Source organism: Callithrix jacchus, chromosome 8, assembly GCF_049354715.1.
Source record: "Callithrix jacchus isolate 240 chromosome 8, calJac240_pri, whole genome shotgun sequence".
Classification (NCBI taxonomy): domain Eukaryota; kingdom Metazoa; phylum Chordata; class Mammalia; order Primates; family Cebidae; genus Callithrix; species Callithrix jacchus.
The window spans coordinates 127659701-127676875 of NC_133509.1; the positions used below are offsets into that span (position 1 = coordinate 127659701).

Genomic DNA, 17175 nt, shown 5'->3' on the forward strand with positions numbered 1-17175 from the left:
GATCACTTGAGCCTGGAAGGTTAAGGCTGCAGTGAGCCATGAGTGCACCACTGTACTCCAGCTTGAGCGACAGAGTAAGACCCTGTCTTAAAAAAATTAACCATAGGGTGGCTCTTGACTGTAGTCCTAACTACTTGGGAGGCTGAGGCAGGGAGGGAAATCATTTGTGATCAGGAGTTCAAGACCAGCCTGGGCAACATAGCGAGACCCTCATCTCTAAACATTTTTTTTTAATTAGCTGGGCATAGTGGCACTTACCTGTAAGTCCCAGCCACTTTGGAGGCTAAGACATGAGAATCACTTGAGCCCAGGAGTTAAGGCTGCAATGAGCTATGATCACCCGACTGTACTGTAGCTGGGCAACAGAGAGAGACATTGTTTCTTAAAAAGAAAGAATTAACCCCAGGAGGAATTCTCTTCAAGGTTTTTCATCAAATTAGAAGAGAGCAAAACCTTTGTCCCGTAGAATTAAGTTGACTTGTACAATTTAAAAAGAGATCAGCATCTTAATAAATTGCCAAAAAAAAAAAAAAAAATCACACAATTAGAGTTAAGAGAGAGCTGAGACAGCTGCAAAAGAGAATGTTGAAGCTAGCAGAGGTTGGGTTTATGTGGTATAAGGAAAGAAGCCATCTCCCGAATGTAAAAATGCAAAGTGAAGCAGCAGTGAAGAAACTGCTCAAGTTATCTGGAAGATCTAGCTAAGATCACTGATGAAAATGGCTCCACCAGCCAGGTGTGGTGACTGACGCCTGTAATCCCAGCACTTTGGGAGGACAAGGCAGACAGATCACGAGGTCCAGAGATTGAGACCATCCTAGCCAACGTCGTAAAACTCTGTCTCTACTAAAAATACAAAAATTAGCTGGGTGTGGTGGCATGTGCCTGTAATCCCAGCTACTTGGGAGGCTGAGGCAGGAGAATTGCTTGAACCAGGGAAGCAGAGGTTGCAGTGAGCTGACATCATGCCACTGCATTCCAGCCTGGAGACAGCATGAGACTTGATATCAAAAAAAAAAGAAAGAAAGAGAATGGCTGCACTAATCAACAGGTTTTTAATGTAGATGAAACAGCCTTCTATTAGAAGAAAATGTTATCTAGGACTTTGATACCTGGTGAGGAGAAGTCAGTGCCTGGATTCAAAGCTTCAAAGGACAAACTGACTCTCTTGTTAGGGGCTAATGCTACTGGTGACTTTAAGTTAAAGCCAGTGCTTGTTTACAGTTCTGAAAATCCTAAGACCCTTAAGGATGATGCTAAATCTGTGCTGCCTGTGCTCTGTAAAGGGAACAGCAAAGCCTGGATGACAGCACATCTGTTCATAGCATGGTTTACTGAGTATTTTCAGCTCACTCTTGAGACCTGCTGCTCAGAATAAAAAATTCCTTTTAAAGTGTTACTACTAATTGACAATACTCCTGGTCACCTAAGAGCTCTAACAGAGCTATACAAGGAGATTAATATTGTTTTCATACCTGCTAATACAATATCCATTTGACAGCCCAAGGCCTAATTTTGACTTTCAAATCTCAAATTAATTAATTATTTTTATTTTTTGAGACAGAGTCTCATTCTGTTTGCCCAGGCTGAAGTATAGTGGCCTAATCTCAGCTCACTGCAACATCTGCCTCCTGGGTTCAAGCAATTTTAATATCCCTAAATACCATGTGCAACAGGTGCTGTTACCTTCACTTACAGATGAGGAAACAGATTCAGAGAAGTGTAGCCATTTATCCAAAGTCAAATAGCTTGAAAATTACAGAGCAGAGATGAAAACCTCAGGGTGTGATCTTTGCACTGCAGTGTAACTTTGAATTATGGAGGCTTTTGAATCCCTGTTGAAAAGTGTAGACTGTGTCCTCTAAACCCATGCTTTGAAATATTTTCACCATGATGCCTCAGTGAGAAATACAGTTTATACCGTGTCTCAATACTCACATGCACTTACATGTACAAAACCAAAACAGGAGTTTCACAAAATCGTACCCTCACATACTATGTGTTATATAAATATCAGAATATGTCCCATTCTATTCTATCTTTTTCAATACTGATTTTGAGCTACCAAATTGATTTCGTGACCCCACTGTTTTTAAAAATCACTTCTGTAGACACTGAGTCAGTATATTTTGAGAAATCAATTAATGCCACAGTTTACCTATGAAAATATAGTAGTATGATTTCTGTATTATATGACTTTCATTTTATTTAATAATTTTGTGAACATTTTCTCTTTCAGCTTACCAATAAAACTTTAAGCAATAGCAGTCAGTCTGAGTTAGAAAGTCGACTTCATCAGCTAACAGAGACTCTCATCCAGAAGCAGACCATGCTAGAGAGCCTCAGCACAGAAAAGAACTCACTAGTCTTCCAACTGGAGCGCCTTGAGCAGCAGATGAACTCTGCCTCTGGAAGTAGTAGTAATGGGTCTTCGATTAATATGTCTGGAATTGACAATGGTGAAGGTAAACTAACCAAAAAAAGGAATCTCAAAAGAACATTCCATTCAAACATAGTTTTGAAAAATTACAGAAAGATCATTTTTATTTGAAAGAAACTTCATCCAATGAAGGACTCAATTTTTTGATATGAGACCTGGGCCATGTACTATTTAGTATTGTCATTAGTGAACCAGATAATGGTATTCCTCACTGGTATTAGACTTGGGGAAAATAGTCTGAGGACCAATAATCATATTGAAATGTGTAAGATACTTAAGAGAATGCTGGCAAGGTGAGAAGTTCAGTACAGAGGAGCTTTCAGGACACTTAAAGCAAGATTTGCTTTAATAATCTTCCAGCAAATAGGAGTATTAGAGCTAATACATAGTTCACATAACTGTATCTGTGCACTATAATTTTAATAAAGAGATCTATAGATTCCCAACATATATAATAAAAAAAATTGTAAGATAGTATAAGTATCAACAGGTCAGATTTTTAATCTTAGAACTTCATAAAGTCTACAAATTGTCACTCAGCAAATTTCTCAGTTCTTTGGCTTTAAATTATTTCTTTTAATAAAAAAATGTTTAAGACATACTGGGTGCCAGGTATGGGGATGGCAATGTGATTTAAATAGGGTGGTCAAGGAAGACCTCATTGAAAAGTATAACCTATTTTGAAAAGTCCCAGAGAAGGTTAGATAGTGAACAATGAGGAGGCATAGAAGAAAAGTGTTCCAGGCAGAAGGAAGAGCAGGTACAAAGGCCCTGAGGCAGGCATGTTCCTGGCATGTTTCAGGAACAACAAGAAGGCCAGAGCCTGTGGAGTAGACTGAGTGAAGAAGATACTTGTGTAAGATGAATCCAGAGAGCCTGGAGTAGGCTCTTGAGGCCTGTATGGGAACTTTTACTCTGAATGAAGTAGGAAGCCATTGAAGGATCTTGAGACAGGGGACTGATCTGACTTGCATTTTAATAGGCTACCTGTAACTGCTGTATCAAGAATAGATTGCAAAGGGCTAAAAGTGGAAGCAGGGAGACTGGGTGAGAGCGGGGCAGAGGTGGGTGAGTAACCATTGCGTTAAACATGTGAGAGCTGGTGGTCTAGAACCAAGTGGGATTTCGAGGGTGGACTGAGAATATATTTTAAAGGTAAGCTGACAGGATATGCTGGCAGATTGAATATGGAGTTTGAGAGAAAGGAGTCAAGGGTTTTGGCCTGAGCAGATGGAAAGATTGGAATTGTGATGTCCTGGAGACAAGGAAATGGCAGCTGACACAGGTTGACAGTGAGGGCAAGAACTCAGAATCGTAGTGTTAGACTGGCTTTGGGGTGCCCATTAGACATCCAGATGGAAGCCAATAGGCAGTTGGATGAGTCTGGCAGGGGATGAAGGCTCTGGGCTGGAGTACAAATTTGGGAGTCCTCAGCTTCATAGAAAGGCCACCCGCCTCACTCCTCACACAGGAATAGAGGGCCCATTAATATCGACTCCTGTCAATGCTCAGTATTTGTAAACTTCTTAATTATTGCTAAAATCATTTTCTTAGGTTAAAATTTTTTCTTTTTGTAGATATGGACATTTGAACATTTATGTAATCAAATTTACCTGTCCTTTTTTTAATGGTTTTATCTACTTTGGGGTGATGCTGAGGAAGTTTGCCTTGAAAATTTCTTTCACATGTAATACAATGTATTTCCAATTATAACTGTCTTAGAAAGTTAATTTTTGTGTCACTACATTAATTTATTTTCTTATTTAAATAGGCACTCGTCTGCGAAATGTTCCTGTTCTTTTTAATGACACAGAAACTAATCTGGCAGGAATGTACGGAAAAGTTCGCAAAGCTGCTAGTTCAATTGATCAGTTTAGGTAAGCAGTGCCAGGAGGGATGAGCGCTGGGCCATCAGCTGTTTTCACATTTGCCAGGGTTTCAATCATAGTGAGTCCCATCAGACAGAGTCTGTATTGAAAGTGACTGACTTCTTCCATGATACGTTACACTTACATACACTTTTCTTTATTTTACAGTTATCTTACACTTTCATAAAGTGACTTACTCTTTTCATGGTATTTGAATGTCATGAAATTACTTCAAGAGGTTTACCAATGCCTACATTTTGTTGAAGATGATTAACCCTGACTGTATCTCTTCTTTCTATAATACATTCTGTTTTTAGAAACGTCATTAAATTTTGTTAAGAAAGCTTCTACTTCAGATAAAATATCCATTTGAATGTTTATCCCAGAGCTTTATCATGTGATTAGAATAAAAGATGTTACTATATATAACTGAGCAGTACTCATTTTATTGTATACTTTATATGCATATTACATAAATAACAAAAATATGTTTATATGTAAATTTTTTACATTAGCAGACATCTGCCTTATCAAGAAAATATTTTAATAGTTACATATAGTCTTGGTAAAGTTCTTGTCTGGATAACCTATACCCTTTTTCTTTGTAGCGTTTATAATGAAAAGTTTTAATGAACTGTGACATAATAATCTTTGTACCTTTTGTGTCAGAATTGAGCCATTGTATTAAAAGTAAGAAGAATGATATACCAAGGTTACTGAAGCCACAGAACTAGGATGCCATAGGCATTATCTCCAAATTAAGCACATCTAGTTCAACTATTCATTTATTCAACATACATAGTTGTTAGAGAACCTATGTGTAAGACATTGTGCTAGTGGCAGTGAAAGAAGCAGAAAGGCGTATTTGCTTCTACAGGTATCTATCTTGATAGGAAAAAAACGTTGCAGAGGCATAGTAGGTCTGGACATCATACTGCTTCCACACTATTTATTCAGATGCATGAGTTTTTATAGCTTTGTACCTTTTAGAAGCACATACCTATACAAAAGCTTCCAGATTTGCTATTTACAGGTTAATACCAACCAGAATCTTTTTTTCCCCCATTCACATAGTTGACCAACCACCTTATCTTTTGTAATTTCTTTAATTTTGTTAAAAAAAATGTTTAGGCCACTGGCTCATGCCTGTAATCCCAGCACTTTGGGAGGCTGAGGCGAGCAGATTGCCCGAGGTCAGGAGTTTGAGAGCAGCTTGGCTAACATGGTGAAATCCTGTCTCTACTAAAAATACAAAACAATTAGCCGGGCATGGTGGTGGCATGCCTGTAATCCCAGCTACTTGGGAGGCTGAGGCTGGAGAATCTCTTGAACCCAGGAGGTGGAGGTTACAGTCAGTGGAGATTGCACCATTGCACTCCATCCTGGGCAACAAGAGCAAAACTTCCATCTCGAATAAAAAATTAAAATTAAAAAAATAAAAAAGATTTACAGAGGGATCAAGTTTGCTTCCTACATTGTGGTGATAGAATGAAGAGAAATACCTCTGCTTAAGCTTAACAGCCAAGCCCCAAATAATGATAAAAGTATTCGTTTACCTCTATGCACTTTTATATTATTATTTCAAGTAATCATTTAGCAGTCTACTATAAAAATTGTTTCTCTGTGGTACATAAATAGTTTAAGTGAGTGAAATTTATCAGCATCGTTAGATATTACCACAGGAAGATGTGTTTTGAATGTAACTCTCTTCTCCTCTCTTCTCTACACCTATGTCTCCACAGTATTCGTCTGGGAATTTTCCTCCGAAGATACCCCATAGCACGAGTTTTTGTAATTATATATATGGTAAGTAAACTTGTTTGAAAAAACAGTGCTGCACTTGTTTTTAACTAGGTTTTTTTGGCTGCTGATCTTATCGACATTTTAGCAATAAATTTTTTTTTTCTGAAACAGAGTCTGGCTCTTTTGCCCAGGCTGGAGTGCAGTGGTATGATCTTGGCTCACTGCAGCCTCTACCTTCCAGGCTCAAGCCATCTTTCCACCTTTGCCTCCCAAGTAGCTGGGACTACAGGCACATGCCACCATGCCCAGCTATTTGTACTTTTTGTAGAGATGGGCTTTCACCATGTTGCCCAGGCTGGTCTCAAACTCCTGGGCTCAAGTGATCCTCCTACCTTAGCCTCCCAAGATACTGGGATTACAGGTGTGCACCACTGCACCCAGCCAGCAGTCAATTCTGAAAGAGAAAACTCATTTTTAGTAATTTAAGTTGGTAGATTATAAATTGATAATTCATTATGTCTAGAATATAAATTCCTCAAACGCTTTTGCTACAAATAAAATTAACTTAAATGCAGTCTAATAATTACCTCCATTTTAAAGCCCTTCTAATGATAACAACAATTTCAATACAAAACCATTTTTTATCTTGATTTTGTAAAGTTGCTTTAATTATTTTTATGTGTTTTGCTTTATTTTCTAAAAGAGTCTCCAGGTTGATTTACTTTCTCCTGGATTTCTCAGCTCTGGTAAAATGGTTACAGTAGTTTGGGATGCCATTTCACATGTACTGTGTGCCTAAGAAGGCTACTATTTGGAGTAGGTATGTCTAAAAGTAGTTGGATTGAATTAAAATGGGCTATTTTCTTTAAAAATAAATTTCTCTGTGATCCACTAGAGGGAAGAGTTATTCCTTCAAATAACAAGGTTTTGTGCTTTTTTTTTTTTTTTTTTCCTGAGACTGAGTCTCACTTTGTCACCCAGGCTGGAGTGCAGTGGCACAATCTTGGCTCACTGTAATCTCTGTCTCCCAGGTTCAAGCAATTCTCCTGCCTCAGCCTCCCAAGTAGCTGGGGTTACAGGCACGCACCACTGTGCCCAACGAATTTTTGTATTTTTAGTAGAGATCTGTATTTTTAGTAGTGTTTTCACTATGTTGGCCAAGCTGGACCAGAACTCCTGACCTCAAGTGATCTGCCCACCTCAGCCTCCCAAAGTGCTGGGATTACAGGCCTGAGCCACCATGCCTGGCTTAATAACAAGTTTTTAAGAAGGAAAGAGTAGGGAGAACAGCAACAAAAAAAAATTGAATGGCATCAGAAAGCATTCAGAATATGCCCTGGAGGGGTTGATTTCCCAGGTGTTCTTGATTACAAGTAACATGGACATTGTCTGTCATGAGATAGTGCCCATGGGAGATGTGATTTCTGGCACACTACAAAGTGGTGAGGCACTTAGTGATAGAATCTCATATCATTTCAGTACTACCATGAGGGAATTAAATTTGTCACTGGGGATCGTGTTCTGGGCCCTACGTCAGCCTCTGAAACCTGACACATTATTCCTGTCTAGAATGTTTTCCCATCTCTTCTTCACCAAACGTTGGTTAAACTCCCTTTCAAAATATTAACCATAACTCTGTTCTAAAAATGTTTTCTAACCAACTTCATGTATATGTAACAGTTTTAATCACTTTGCATTATAATCACCTGATTGGTTATTTTGCTTACATGTGCATATTGTGAATGTGTTGGAGTTGAGGGCTTACTCCTCTCAACTGAATTCTGTAGGAGTGACTCTGTATTACCCTCCATTGCACTGAGCTCGTCTAGTTGTTTCTTTCATTCCTTCCTTCATGTGCCCCATAAGGGATACAGAGGCAGATAAGACACAGTGCCTGCCCTTAGTGTTCAGTGGGCCTTTGGCAAAGATTGGTTTATTGACTAATCCACAAATTACTTTTTCTTTCTCTAGGCTTTGCTTCACCTCTGGGTCATGATTGTTCTATTGACTTATACACCAGAAATGCACCACGACCAACCATACAGCAAATGAACCAAGCCCCGTTGTTGCAGTGATTGGTTGTCTTTTTCTAGACTTGGGATCTGCAGGAAGGCCAATTGCCTAACATTTCTGAGAACAGTGCACAAGATTATTTTATCACTACAGCTTTTAACTTTTTAAGTTATTATACAACTGTTCTGCTACCTAAATCTTCCTATTTCCTTTAACTGGTAAGAGTTTCTAAAACAATAATTTAACAAGCTCAGCTCTGCTTTTTCTGAGTTCAGTGGTCCTAATATATATGTAGAGAAAGATGCTGGGTTGTTCACCTCTGTACAGACCATCTGTATATTAGGTGACATTGATTATGGGTTATAATCAGGGAAATTAATTGTATTTAGTGACAAAAATAAAATGTTTTCTTTTTTGATAATTCAGTCTGCTTTTGGATTTTCATATATTTAACTTTGCAAAGAAGATTTACTTTTTACATGTTATAGGCCTGATTGGTGTAAATCTTTTTATAAGTACATAAATAAAAGAAAAATCTGCATTTTTCTTTTCTAAAATAATGGTTTTTCATGCCTGTTACACAAGACTTTTCCAGATTAGTGAGTAGAGCCAGACAGAAAGCAGCTGAAGTCACTTGTGAGTAGTTCTTAGTGTTTGCCACTTCTTCCCAATGGATGCTCCAGTCTTCCCCTTTCCGTCCCCCTGTGCTGTCTTCCTTGGATTCTTATTCACTCACTCATTGCCTTCCTCCTCCTGTTTTCCTTTTTCCAGCTTATACATTGGATTAGCTCATGATACCTGCAACTCCTGCTTGTAGCATTTAGAAATCAAATCTGCCTTAGCAACCTATGCTTTTATGAGGTACTCTAATGCAGAGATACTCTTCAAAATGAGACATTTTCTTTGAAAATGTGTTGTCTGTTTTACATTTGGTCCAATGTATTGTCTGTTTTGACTTTCATTTTCATCTACATCTCTGAATCCCTTTTTTTCTTTTTTAAAAAGATGGGATCTTACTCTGTCACCCAGGCTGGAGGTCAGTGGCGCAGTCATAGCTAGCTGCAGCCTTGAACTCTTGGACTCAAGTGATCCTCCTGCTTTAGCCTTCCAAGTAGCTGGGATTACAGGCATGAGCTACCACACCCAGCAAAGAGCAGCTTTAAATTTTGAGGTGTCCAGTTTGTCAGTTTTTAAATTATCTTGTTGATATTTTGTGTTTCTATCAAAGAACCCTTTGCCTAACCCAAGGTTACAAAGATTTTCTCCTATCATTTCATCTAGAAATTTTATACTTTTAGGTTTTCCATTTAAGTCTATGATCCATGTTGAGTTAAATTTTATATCTATATATCCTCCAACTTGATTTAAACTTTCTCTTTTTTTTTAATTTTTGGAGATGGGGTCTTACTTTGGCACCCAGGCCAGAGTGCAGGGGCACCATCATAGCTCACTGCATCCGAAAACTCCTGGGCTTAGGCAGCCCTTCCACCTCAGCCTCACGAGGAGCTGTGACTACAGGCATGCACCACCATGCCTGACTAATCCATCTATCTATCTTTCCTTCCTTCCTTCCTTCCTTCCTTCCTTCCTTCCTTCCTTCCTTCCTTCCTCCCTCCCTCCCTCCCTCCCTCCCTCCCTTCCTTTTCTTTCTTTTTTCTTTTCTCTTTTTTTCTTTCTCTCTCTCTTTCTTTCTTCTTCTTTTCTTTCTTTCCTTCTCTCTCTCTCTTCTTTTTTTTTTGAGACAGAGTCTTAGTATGTTGCCCAGATTGGTCTCAAACTCCTGGCCTCAAGAAGTCCTCCCACCTCGGCCTCCTAAAGTGTGGTGATTACAAGCATAAGCCACTGCGCCTGGTCCTACATGTCTGAATTCTTAGGGTCTGTCACCCAGCTACTCTCGTCATATATAATTAATATATGGGGAGCGTGGGCTGTGCAAGGGTGTAGTCCTTCCTTTCAGAGGGAACATCTTGGAAGCAGTCTGCGTGGTGCCTCACTGAAAGCCAGACTGAAGTTTCTATTCTTTAAATGTGTCTCCATCATGAAGCCCTATAAATCCTTCAAAAGTTCTGGCACATTATTAGATGTGTATGTTTCTTATTTTTCATCAGAAAATGAAGTTTTAAAGGTCATCTTGGGTGTGTGTGGGCTTTTGTTTTCAACTTGGCATGGATGAAAAAGGCAGAAAGCTCCCCATCATATGAAAGCAGATGGAGTTGGAGGTAGAGGCGCAGGACTAAGTCTGTCTAGGACTTACGGCACAGTCTTACTCAGCTGTGGTAGCCCATTGCTGTCTCAGCTGTTAAGTCATGGCTTCTCTCAAACAGAATAAAGTAATAATCTTGTGAATACATCTTATTTTATTTTATTTCTGAGACAGAATCTCACACTGTCATCCAGGCTGGAGTGCAGTGGCGCCATCTCAGCTCACTGTACCTTCCACCTCCTGGTTCAAGTGATTCTCATGCCTCAGCTTCCCAAGTTGCTGGGATTACAGGCACGTGCCACCACACCCAGCTAATTTTTATATTTCTAGTAGAGCTGGCGTTTCACTATGTTGGCCAGGCTGGTCTCAAACTCCTAGCCTCAGGTGATCTGCCCACCTTGGCCTCCAAAAGTGTTAGGATTACAGAATAGAGTCACCACGCCTGGCCTTGTTAATAAATCTTAAAGTTGTTCCTCCCTCTTCTAATTTGGAAATACTTCTGGAAAATGATTAAAACCAGGTTACAAACTTAAAACAGAAACCAGCCCATGCTCCATCCTCATGTATTGCCAGACTTCCCGTCTCTGTGGATGTCCCCCTGGCTTTTGTTTAGATGTCTCTAGGTCCCTTGTTCAGTCTTTACACATTCTTGGCTTTGAAAATAGTTTGACAACGGGCTTCCGGGATTGTTTTTCTGCAGTTACTTAAATATTTAATTGGGTTTCAGTTTCAGGAAATCTTGACTGCTAACAAACTAGGCTGTTTTTTTAAACTGCTACCATTCACTTATACTCAGATGACACAAAATTTCCTTGACCTAATTAAAGTGGTTGCATGAGAGCAGAGTTTTTTCCTTCTCAAATCAATGTATTTAAAGACATTGTAAATATGCATACATATATTTACACATATATTATCAGAGCTCTTGCACTGCTTTTTATTTATAGGTGTCAATTGGAAAATAAGATTATTTTAAAATTTCCCTTTCTCTCTTTTTTTTTTAATTTTTATTTTTTTCTTATTGAGACAGAGTTTCGCTCTTGTTACCCAGGCTGTGCAATGGCGCGATATCAGCTCACCGCAACCTCCGCCTCCTGGGTTCAGGCAGTTCTGCCTCAGCCTAATGAGTAGCTGGGATTACAGGCATGCGCCACCATGCTCAGCTAATTTTTTGTATTTTTTTTTAGTAGAGACGTGTTTCACCATGTTGACCAGGATGGTCTCGATCTGTTGACCTCGTGATCCACCCGCCTCGGCCTCCCGAAGTGCTGGGATTACAGGCATGAGCCACTGCGCCCAGCCAAAATTTCCCTTTCTCTAGACTTTGTGCTTACTGAAAAATACCATTTTTGGTCAGGCGTGCTGGTTCACACCTATAATCCTAGCACTTTGGAAGGCTGAGACGGGAGGATTGCTTGAGGTGAGGAATTTTAAACCAGCTTGGGTAACAGAGTAAGACCTTGTCTATATTTTTTAAAAAATAAAAAGAAAATGCCATATTTATTGCTATGGAACACAAACTTCAAAGAAATGGCATGGATTGTATTAAGATATGTTGGAAATAGGCTTTCCCTGTTAGCTCTGTAAATGAGGGAGTAGAATGGGCGGGGCGGCTCAGCTTTATCTGAAGAAGACTAAGAGCCCTCTCACACTGTGGAGCTGGGAGGTGGGAGCCACTTCAGTGTGTTTTGCTGGACTCCTGCCTGGTGCAAGAGGCCAGCTGAGTGTTGGAAAAGGCCAGTGTGGGCATCTTGGTCTGGTAGGAAGAAGAAGGAAAGAACTGGTAAAGCCTAAAGGCCTGAGGGACTTTAGGCTCTAAATGGCTAGAAAAAAGAAATACCCGAGAAAGGTCTCTTAGTGGCTGTTCTGCACACATGGAGACTGATACTTTATTCCTTTTCTTCCCTGAATGAGAAGAATGTGAATGAAATGATTCTGAACTTCCATAGTTTTTTTGCGGGGGTCGGGGGAGGGAGGAAGGAGTCTTGTTCTGTCACGCAGGCTGGAGTGCAGTGGCAGGATCTCAGCTCACTACAATCTCTGCCTCCCAGGTTCAAGCAATTCTCCTTGCCTCAGCCTCCCAAGTAGCTGGGATTATAGGTGTCCACCACCATGCCCAGCTAATTTTTGTATTTTTTTTAGGAGAGACAGGTTTTCACCGTGTTGGCCAGGCTAGTCTCAAACTCCTGACTTCAGGTGACCCGCCCACCTCCCAAACTGCTGGGATTACAGGCGTGAGCCACCGCACCCAGCCCTAAACTTACATACTTCTAATCAGTGATCTGCTTTCCAGACACAATAAAAACACCTCAAAATAAGTAAAACTCTTTCATAAGCACGCTTGAGCGTCAAACGTGCTGCATATAGAAGGCTTATTTATAGAAGACGTCTCAAGGAAAAAAGTGGATAGTGAAGTAATTTTGTTTTAAACCACTCTAAGGCTGCAAAGTAATTTGCATTATGAGGACCCTTTGTACTGGCCACTTCTAGGAACTGGGGATAGAGTCGTCAACAACAAAGTCCACGCCCCTGCAGAGGTTTCACCGAAGTGGGAAAGACGGACTCTAGGCATACACATAATACATCACTCAGTGTTAAGTGAGTGAAGAAAAATAAAATGGGGTGAAGGTATAGAGTAAGTTGGGGAGTAGCCAGTGAGGTTCTCTCCGTGGAAGTGGCAGGGCCTGAGTGAGGTGCTGGGCCATGCGAAATACAGGGTGGGCTTTCTAGGGAGTAGGTTCTGCGAGGCACAAAGCCTCTGAGTGGGCGAGTGCTTAGTGTGTTCCAGAACTAGACTGGCAGGAAGGCCAGAGTGACTGCAAGGGGACAAGTGGAGGCAGGAGGAGGGTGGAGCCAATCCTGTAGGGATTAGTAGGCCAGTGTTAGGACTTTGTATTAAAAATCGCTTTTTCTTTCTGTTTGGTAACCCCCTTTGCCCCTGAACCACTACCTTCTTTAAACAGAGAAAACCTTTAAAAAGCTATGTTTGGGTTCAGACATGGTGGCTCACGCCTGTGAGCCAGCACTTTGGGAGGCTGAGGTGGGCAGATCGCGAGGTCAGGCGTTCAAGGCCAGCTTGGCCACTATAGTGAAAACCTGTCTCTACTAAAAATACAAAAAACAGCTGGGCATGGTGATGGACACCTGTAATCCCAGCTACTCAGGAGGTTGAGGCAGGAGAATCATTTGAACCTGGGAGGCAGAGGTTGCAGTGAGCCGAGATCATGCCATTGCACTCCAGCTTGGGCAACAGGGCGAGACCCATCTAAAAAAAAAAAAAAAAAGTTTTGGCATCTACAGACTGCAGTTGCTCCACATGCAAATGCTGAAGAGTAATAATTCATTTTGTGGAGGTGAGAACAGGGTATACCTGAGGAGGTACTTTGCTACATACTAAGAAACCAAATCAGTGAAGTTATAGATTCCCCGAAACCTTCAGTCTCCACCTTCGCAGTCAACTCATCTTTGTTCAAGTCATGGACAAACCAAAAAATGAAATCGAGAGTAGAGCCCTTCATGTCTGAAGGCAAACATCTTCCATCCTTTCACCAACCTTAGCGTGACTCACTGCCTGGCACCACCACTTTCATGCTGCCAGAACTCATCAGCTGAAATGTCTTTTGATCCCTTGAGGGGAATGGCATTACTTTTTTAGCCACTGTTGTATCCCCAGTGCCTAGAACAGTGTCTGGCACATAATTGGCCTGCTCTTGATGTTCATTGAACCTCACTGACTGAATCAGGCAAAGCATTAAGCTCAGGCATGAGCCTTTACAGCTTCCTAGACCTTCACTCAGCATCTGTTATACGGCCCATCTGGTTTCTAAAACCATAGCAAAGAAGAGAAATTGTAACTGGCCAGATACGTTGACAATTGTGTGGATTTAGATTGGGCAGCTTGGCAGGGCATCCCCCCAAATGGGAAAAGCCGTAAGAATTAACAGCAAAATATGACCTGAAGATATTGCTGGCCATAGATGTTCATAGTTGTGTTAGTATGTTTTGGCTGCTATAACAAAATCACATAGACTGAGTGGCTTATAAACAACACAGGTTTACTTCTCACAGTTCTGGAGACTGGGAAGTCCAAGATGAAGGCATCAGCAGATTTGGTGTCTACTGAGGGTCCCCTTCCTCACAGACACTCTTCTTACTACAACTGTACATGGCAAAAGGGGCGAGGGATCTCCCTGGGGCCTCTTTTATGGGCACTTAGACCGTTCATAATCCATCCTCAGGAGCTAACCATTTCCAAAGGCACTACCTCCAAATAAACTTAACTACTAGCAATTTGCTTTAACTCATAAATATGGTACAAGTCACAAATCAAAGAATTAATTACAGCTTATGTAATCAGGACTAGAACACGTATTCTCAACATAGGTAGTGTCACCCCAAAGGGGTTAAATTTCCTAGAAGGGCAAAGATACCTTACTGTTTTTATATATAAAGACCCCAGATATGCATGTAGTATGTAACAGTGTATCTGTGGTATTAGGTTTGTATGCATGGGCGGGGCACAGTGGCTCATGCCTATAATCCCACCACTTTAGGAGGCCAGGATCGATTGAGCTCAGGAGTTCACAACCAGCCTGTGCAGCTTGGTGAAACCTCATCTTTACAGAAAATATGAAAGTAAGCCAGTGGGGGTGGCATGCATCTGTAGTCCCAGCTACTCAGTAGGCTGAGGTGGGAGGATTACTTGAGCCTGGGAAGTTGAGGCTGTAGTGAGCTATGATCATGCCACTGCACTCCAGCCTGGACAGCAGAGCAAAACCACCCTGTCTCAAAAAAATAAAAAAAGATTGTATGGGGGTAGTAATAAGGAAAAAAATGTTGAGAAACACTGAGCTCGAATAGGCAGAGACCTATTTCCTGCCCTCATGGAGCTGACATTCTAACAAATGAAACTGGTTTTTTGTTACATTTTTAAATGGACACAAAACAGACATTTTTGGGGTACATGTGATAATACATTTATATAATTTGTAAGGATTAAATTAGTGTCATTGGGATATCCATCACCTTAATTATTTGTCTTTATGCTAGAAATATTCTAAATATTTTCTTCTGGCCATTTTACAATGTAAAATAGATGATTGAACTATAGTCACCCTATGGATTTATCAAACAGTGGGTCTTATTGCATCAACTGTGTATTTGTACCCATTAATTCGCCTCTCTTTATTCCTTCCTCCCCACCACCTTTCCTCGTGTCTGGTAACTACCAGTCCACTATCTTCATGAGATCCAAGGTTTTTTGTTTTTGTTTTTTGAGAGAGTCTTGCTCTTTGCTCTTTTGCCAGGCGCCAGGCTGGAGTGCAGTGGTGTGATCTGGGCTCACTGCAACCTCCGCCTCCCGGCTTCAAGCAATTCTCCTGCCTCAGCCTCCCAAGTAGCTGGGACTACAGGCACGCGCCATTGTGCCCAGCTAATTTTTGTATTTTAGTAGAGACGGGGTTTCACTATGTTGGCCCGGGTGGCCTTGATCTCTTCACCTCATGATCCGCCCGCCTCGGCCTCCCAAAGTGCTGGGATTACAGGCATGAGCCACCACGCCTGGCCACAAGATCCAAGGTTTTTACCTCCCACGTGAGTCAGTACATGCAATATTTATCTTTCTGTAATTGGTTTATCTCACTTAACATAATGACCTCCAGTTCCATCCATGTTGCTACAAATGACAGGATTTCATTCTTTTTATGGCTAATATTCCGTTGTATGTATATGCCACATTTTCTTTATCGTTTCATCCATAAATAATAGGCATTTAGGTTGATTCTATATTTTGGCTATTGCGAAGAAGAGACCAGTTTTAAAGTCATGCATAACCTGGCCTTCACTGCCCCATAAGTTTCAGGCCACTTCCCACATCTCATTCCACCCACAGCTCTTGACCACCGTGCTAGTCTGTTACTGTTCTGATTATTCACTGCCTCTTCCTGTGGGAGGATTTGACTTCCTGTCCCACTGATGACAGCCTTGGCCACATGACCTGACTTGCTTTGACTCACCAGCCAGATACTAGTAGTGAAATATTAGTGGAAGAGACATGTTCCCTTCCTCAGCAGAAGCTTTAAGAGTCATATGTGGCTTTAACACCTAACTCATTCCTCCTCCATGAGTTTGGCATGTCCCAGATAAGGGTTGTCCTTCAGCCTAGGCCCTGCAACGAAGCGTCATGGAGCAGAGCAAAACATGAAGCATGTCCACCGTGGACATGTGGCTTGAATGAAAAGTAAATCTTTGCTTTTGTGGGTTCCTGAAATTTAGGAGGAACAGCTAGCAATAGCTGACTAGTGTGTCCACCAGTGCATTAGCCAAGCTTTCTCCCTGCCTCCAGACCTACCCTTCTTGGCTCTTGTCCCCTCCTGATGTCAGCATAGATGCAACTTTGTGAAATCAGAACTCCTTCTTTCCCTGCAAAAAGAAAAAAATACTAGCCTAGGTGTTAGTAGGCAGAATAATGCTCCCCACAAAGACGGCTGTGCCCTCATCACTGAAACCTGTAAATATGTCATCGTATAGGGCAAAGTGGGTGTTGCAGATACAGTTAAGTGTCACAAAATATGGAGATTATCCTGAATTACCCCACAGGGATCCTTAAAAGATGGAAAAGGAAGCAGAAGAATCAGAGAAGATGAGACAATGGAAGCAGAGGTTGCAGCAATGCCGTTCTTGGCTTTGAAGGTAGAGGAAGGAAGGGGCTCTGAGCCAGAGTCTCCAGGAGGCCTCTAGAAGCTGAAAAAGGTGAGGAAACAGATTCTCCCCTAAAGCCTTCACAAAGAAATGCAGTCCTGCTGATTGCATTTTTAGCCCAGTGAGACCCACTCCAGACTTCTGATCTCTAGAAATGCAAGAGAATAAATTTGTGTTGTTTTAAGCCTCTAAACTTGTGGTAATTTGTT

General features: G+C 41.1%; 1 protein-coding gene and 1 long non-coding RNA gene across 5 annotated transcripts in view; both read left to right on the forward strand.

Moving 5' to 3' along the window:
- Positions 1-8485, forward strand: part of GOLGA5 (golgin A5) — a 36070-nt gene extending 27585 nt beyond the window's left edge. For all 4 annotated transcript variants that reach the window (XM_035261317.3, XM_078335640.1, XM_009006469.5 and 1 more), the window contains exons 10-13: positions 2240-2465; positions 4212-4317; positions 6051-6114; positions 8023-8485. In XM_035261317.3, the coding sequence (XP_035117208.2) occupies positions 2240-2465; positions 4212-4317; positions 6051-6114; positions 8023-8103 (477 nt within the window). In that variant the 3' untranslated portion in view covers positions 8104-8485. The remainder of the gene's footprint in view (positions 1-2239; positions 2466-4211; positions 4318-6050; positions 6115-8022) is intronic.
- Positions 8486-16864: 8379 nt separating this feature from the next.
- LOC103795889 (uncharacterized) overlaps positions 16865-17175 on the forward strand; it is a 28584-nt gene continuing 28273 nt past the window's right edge. Inside the window, exon 1 of the long non-coding RNA XR_008474557.2 lies at positions 16865-17017. This is a non-coding gene — a long non-coding RNA (uncharacterized LOC103795889). The remainder of the gene's footprint in view (positions 17018-17175) is intronic.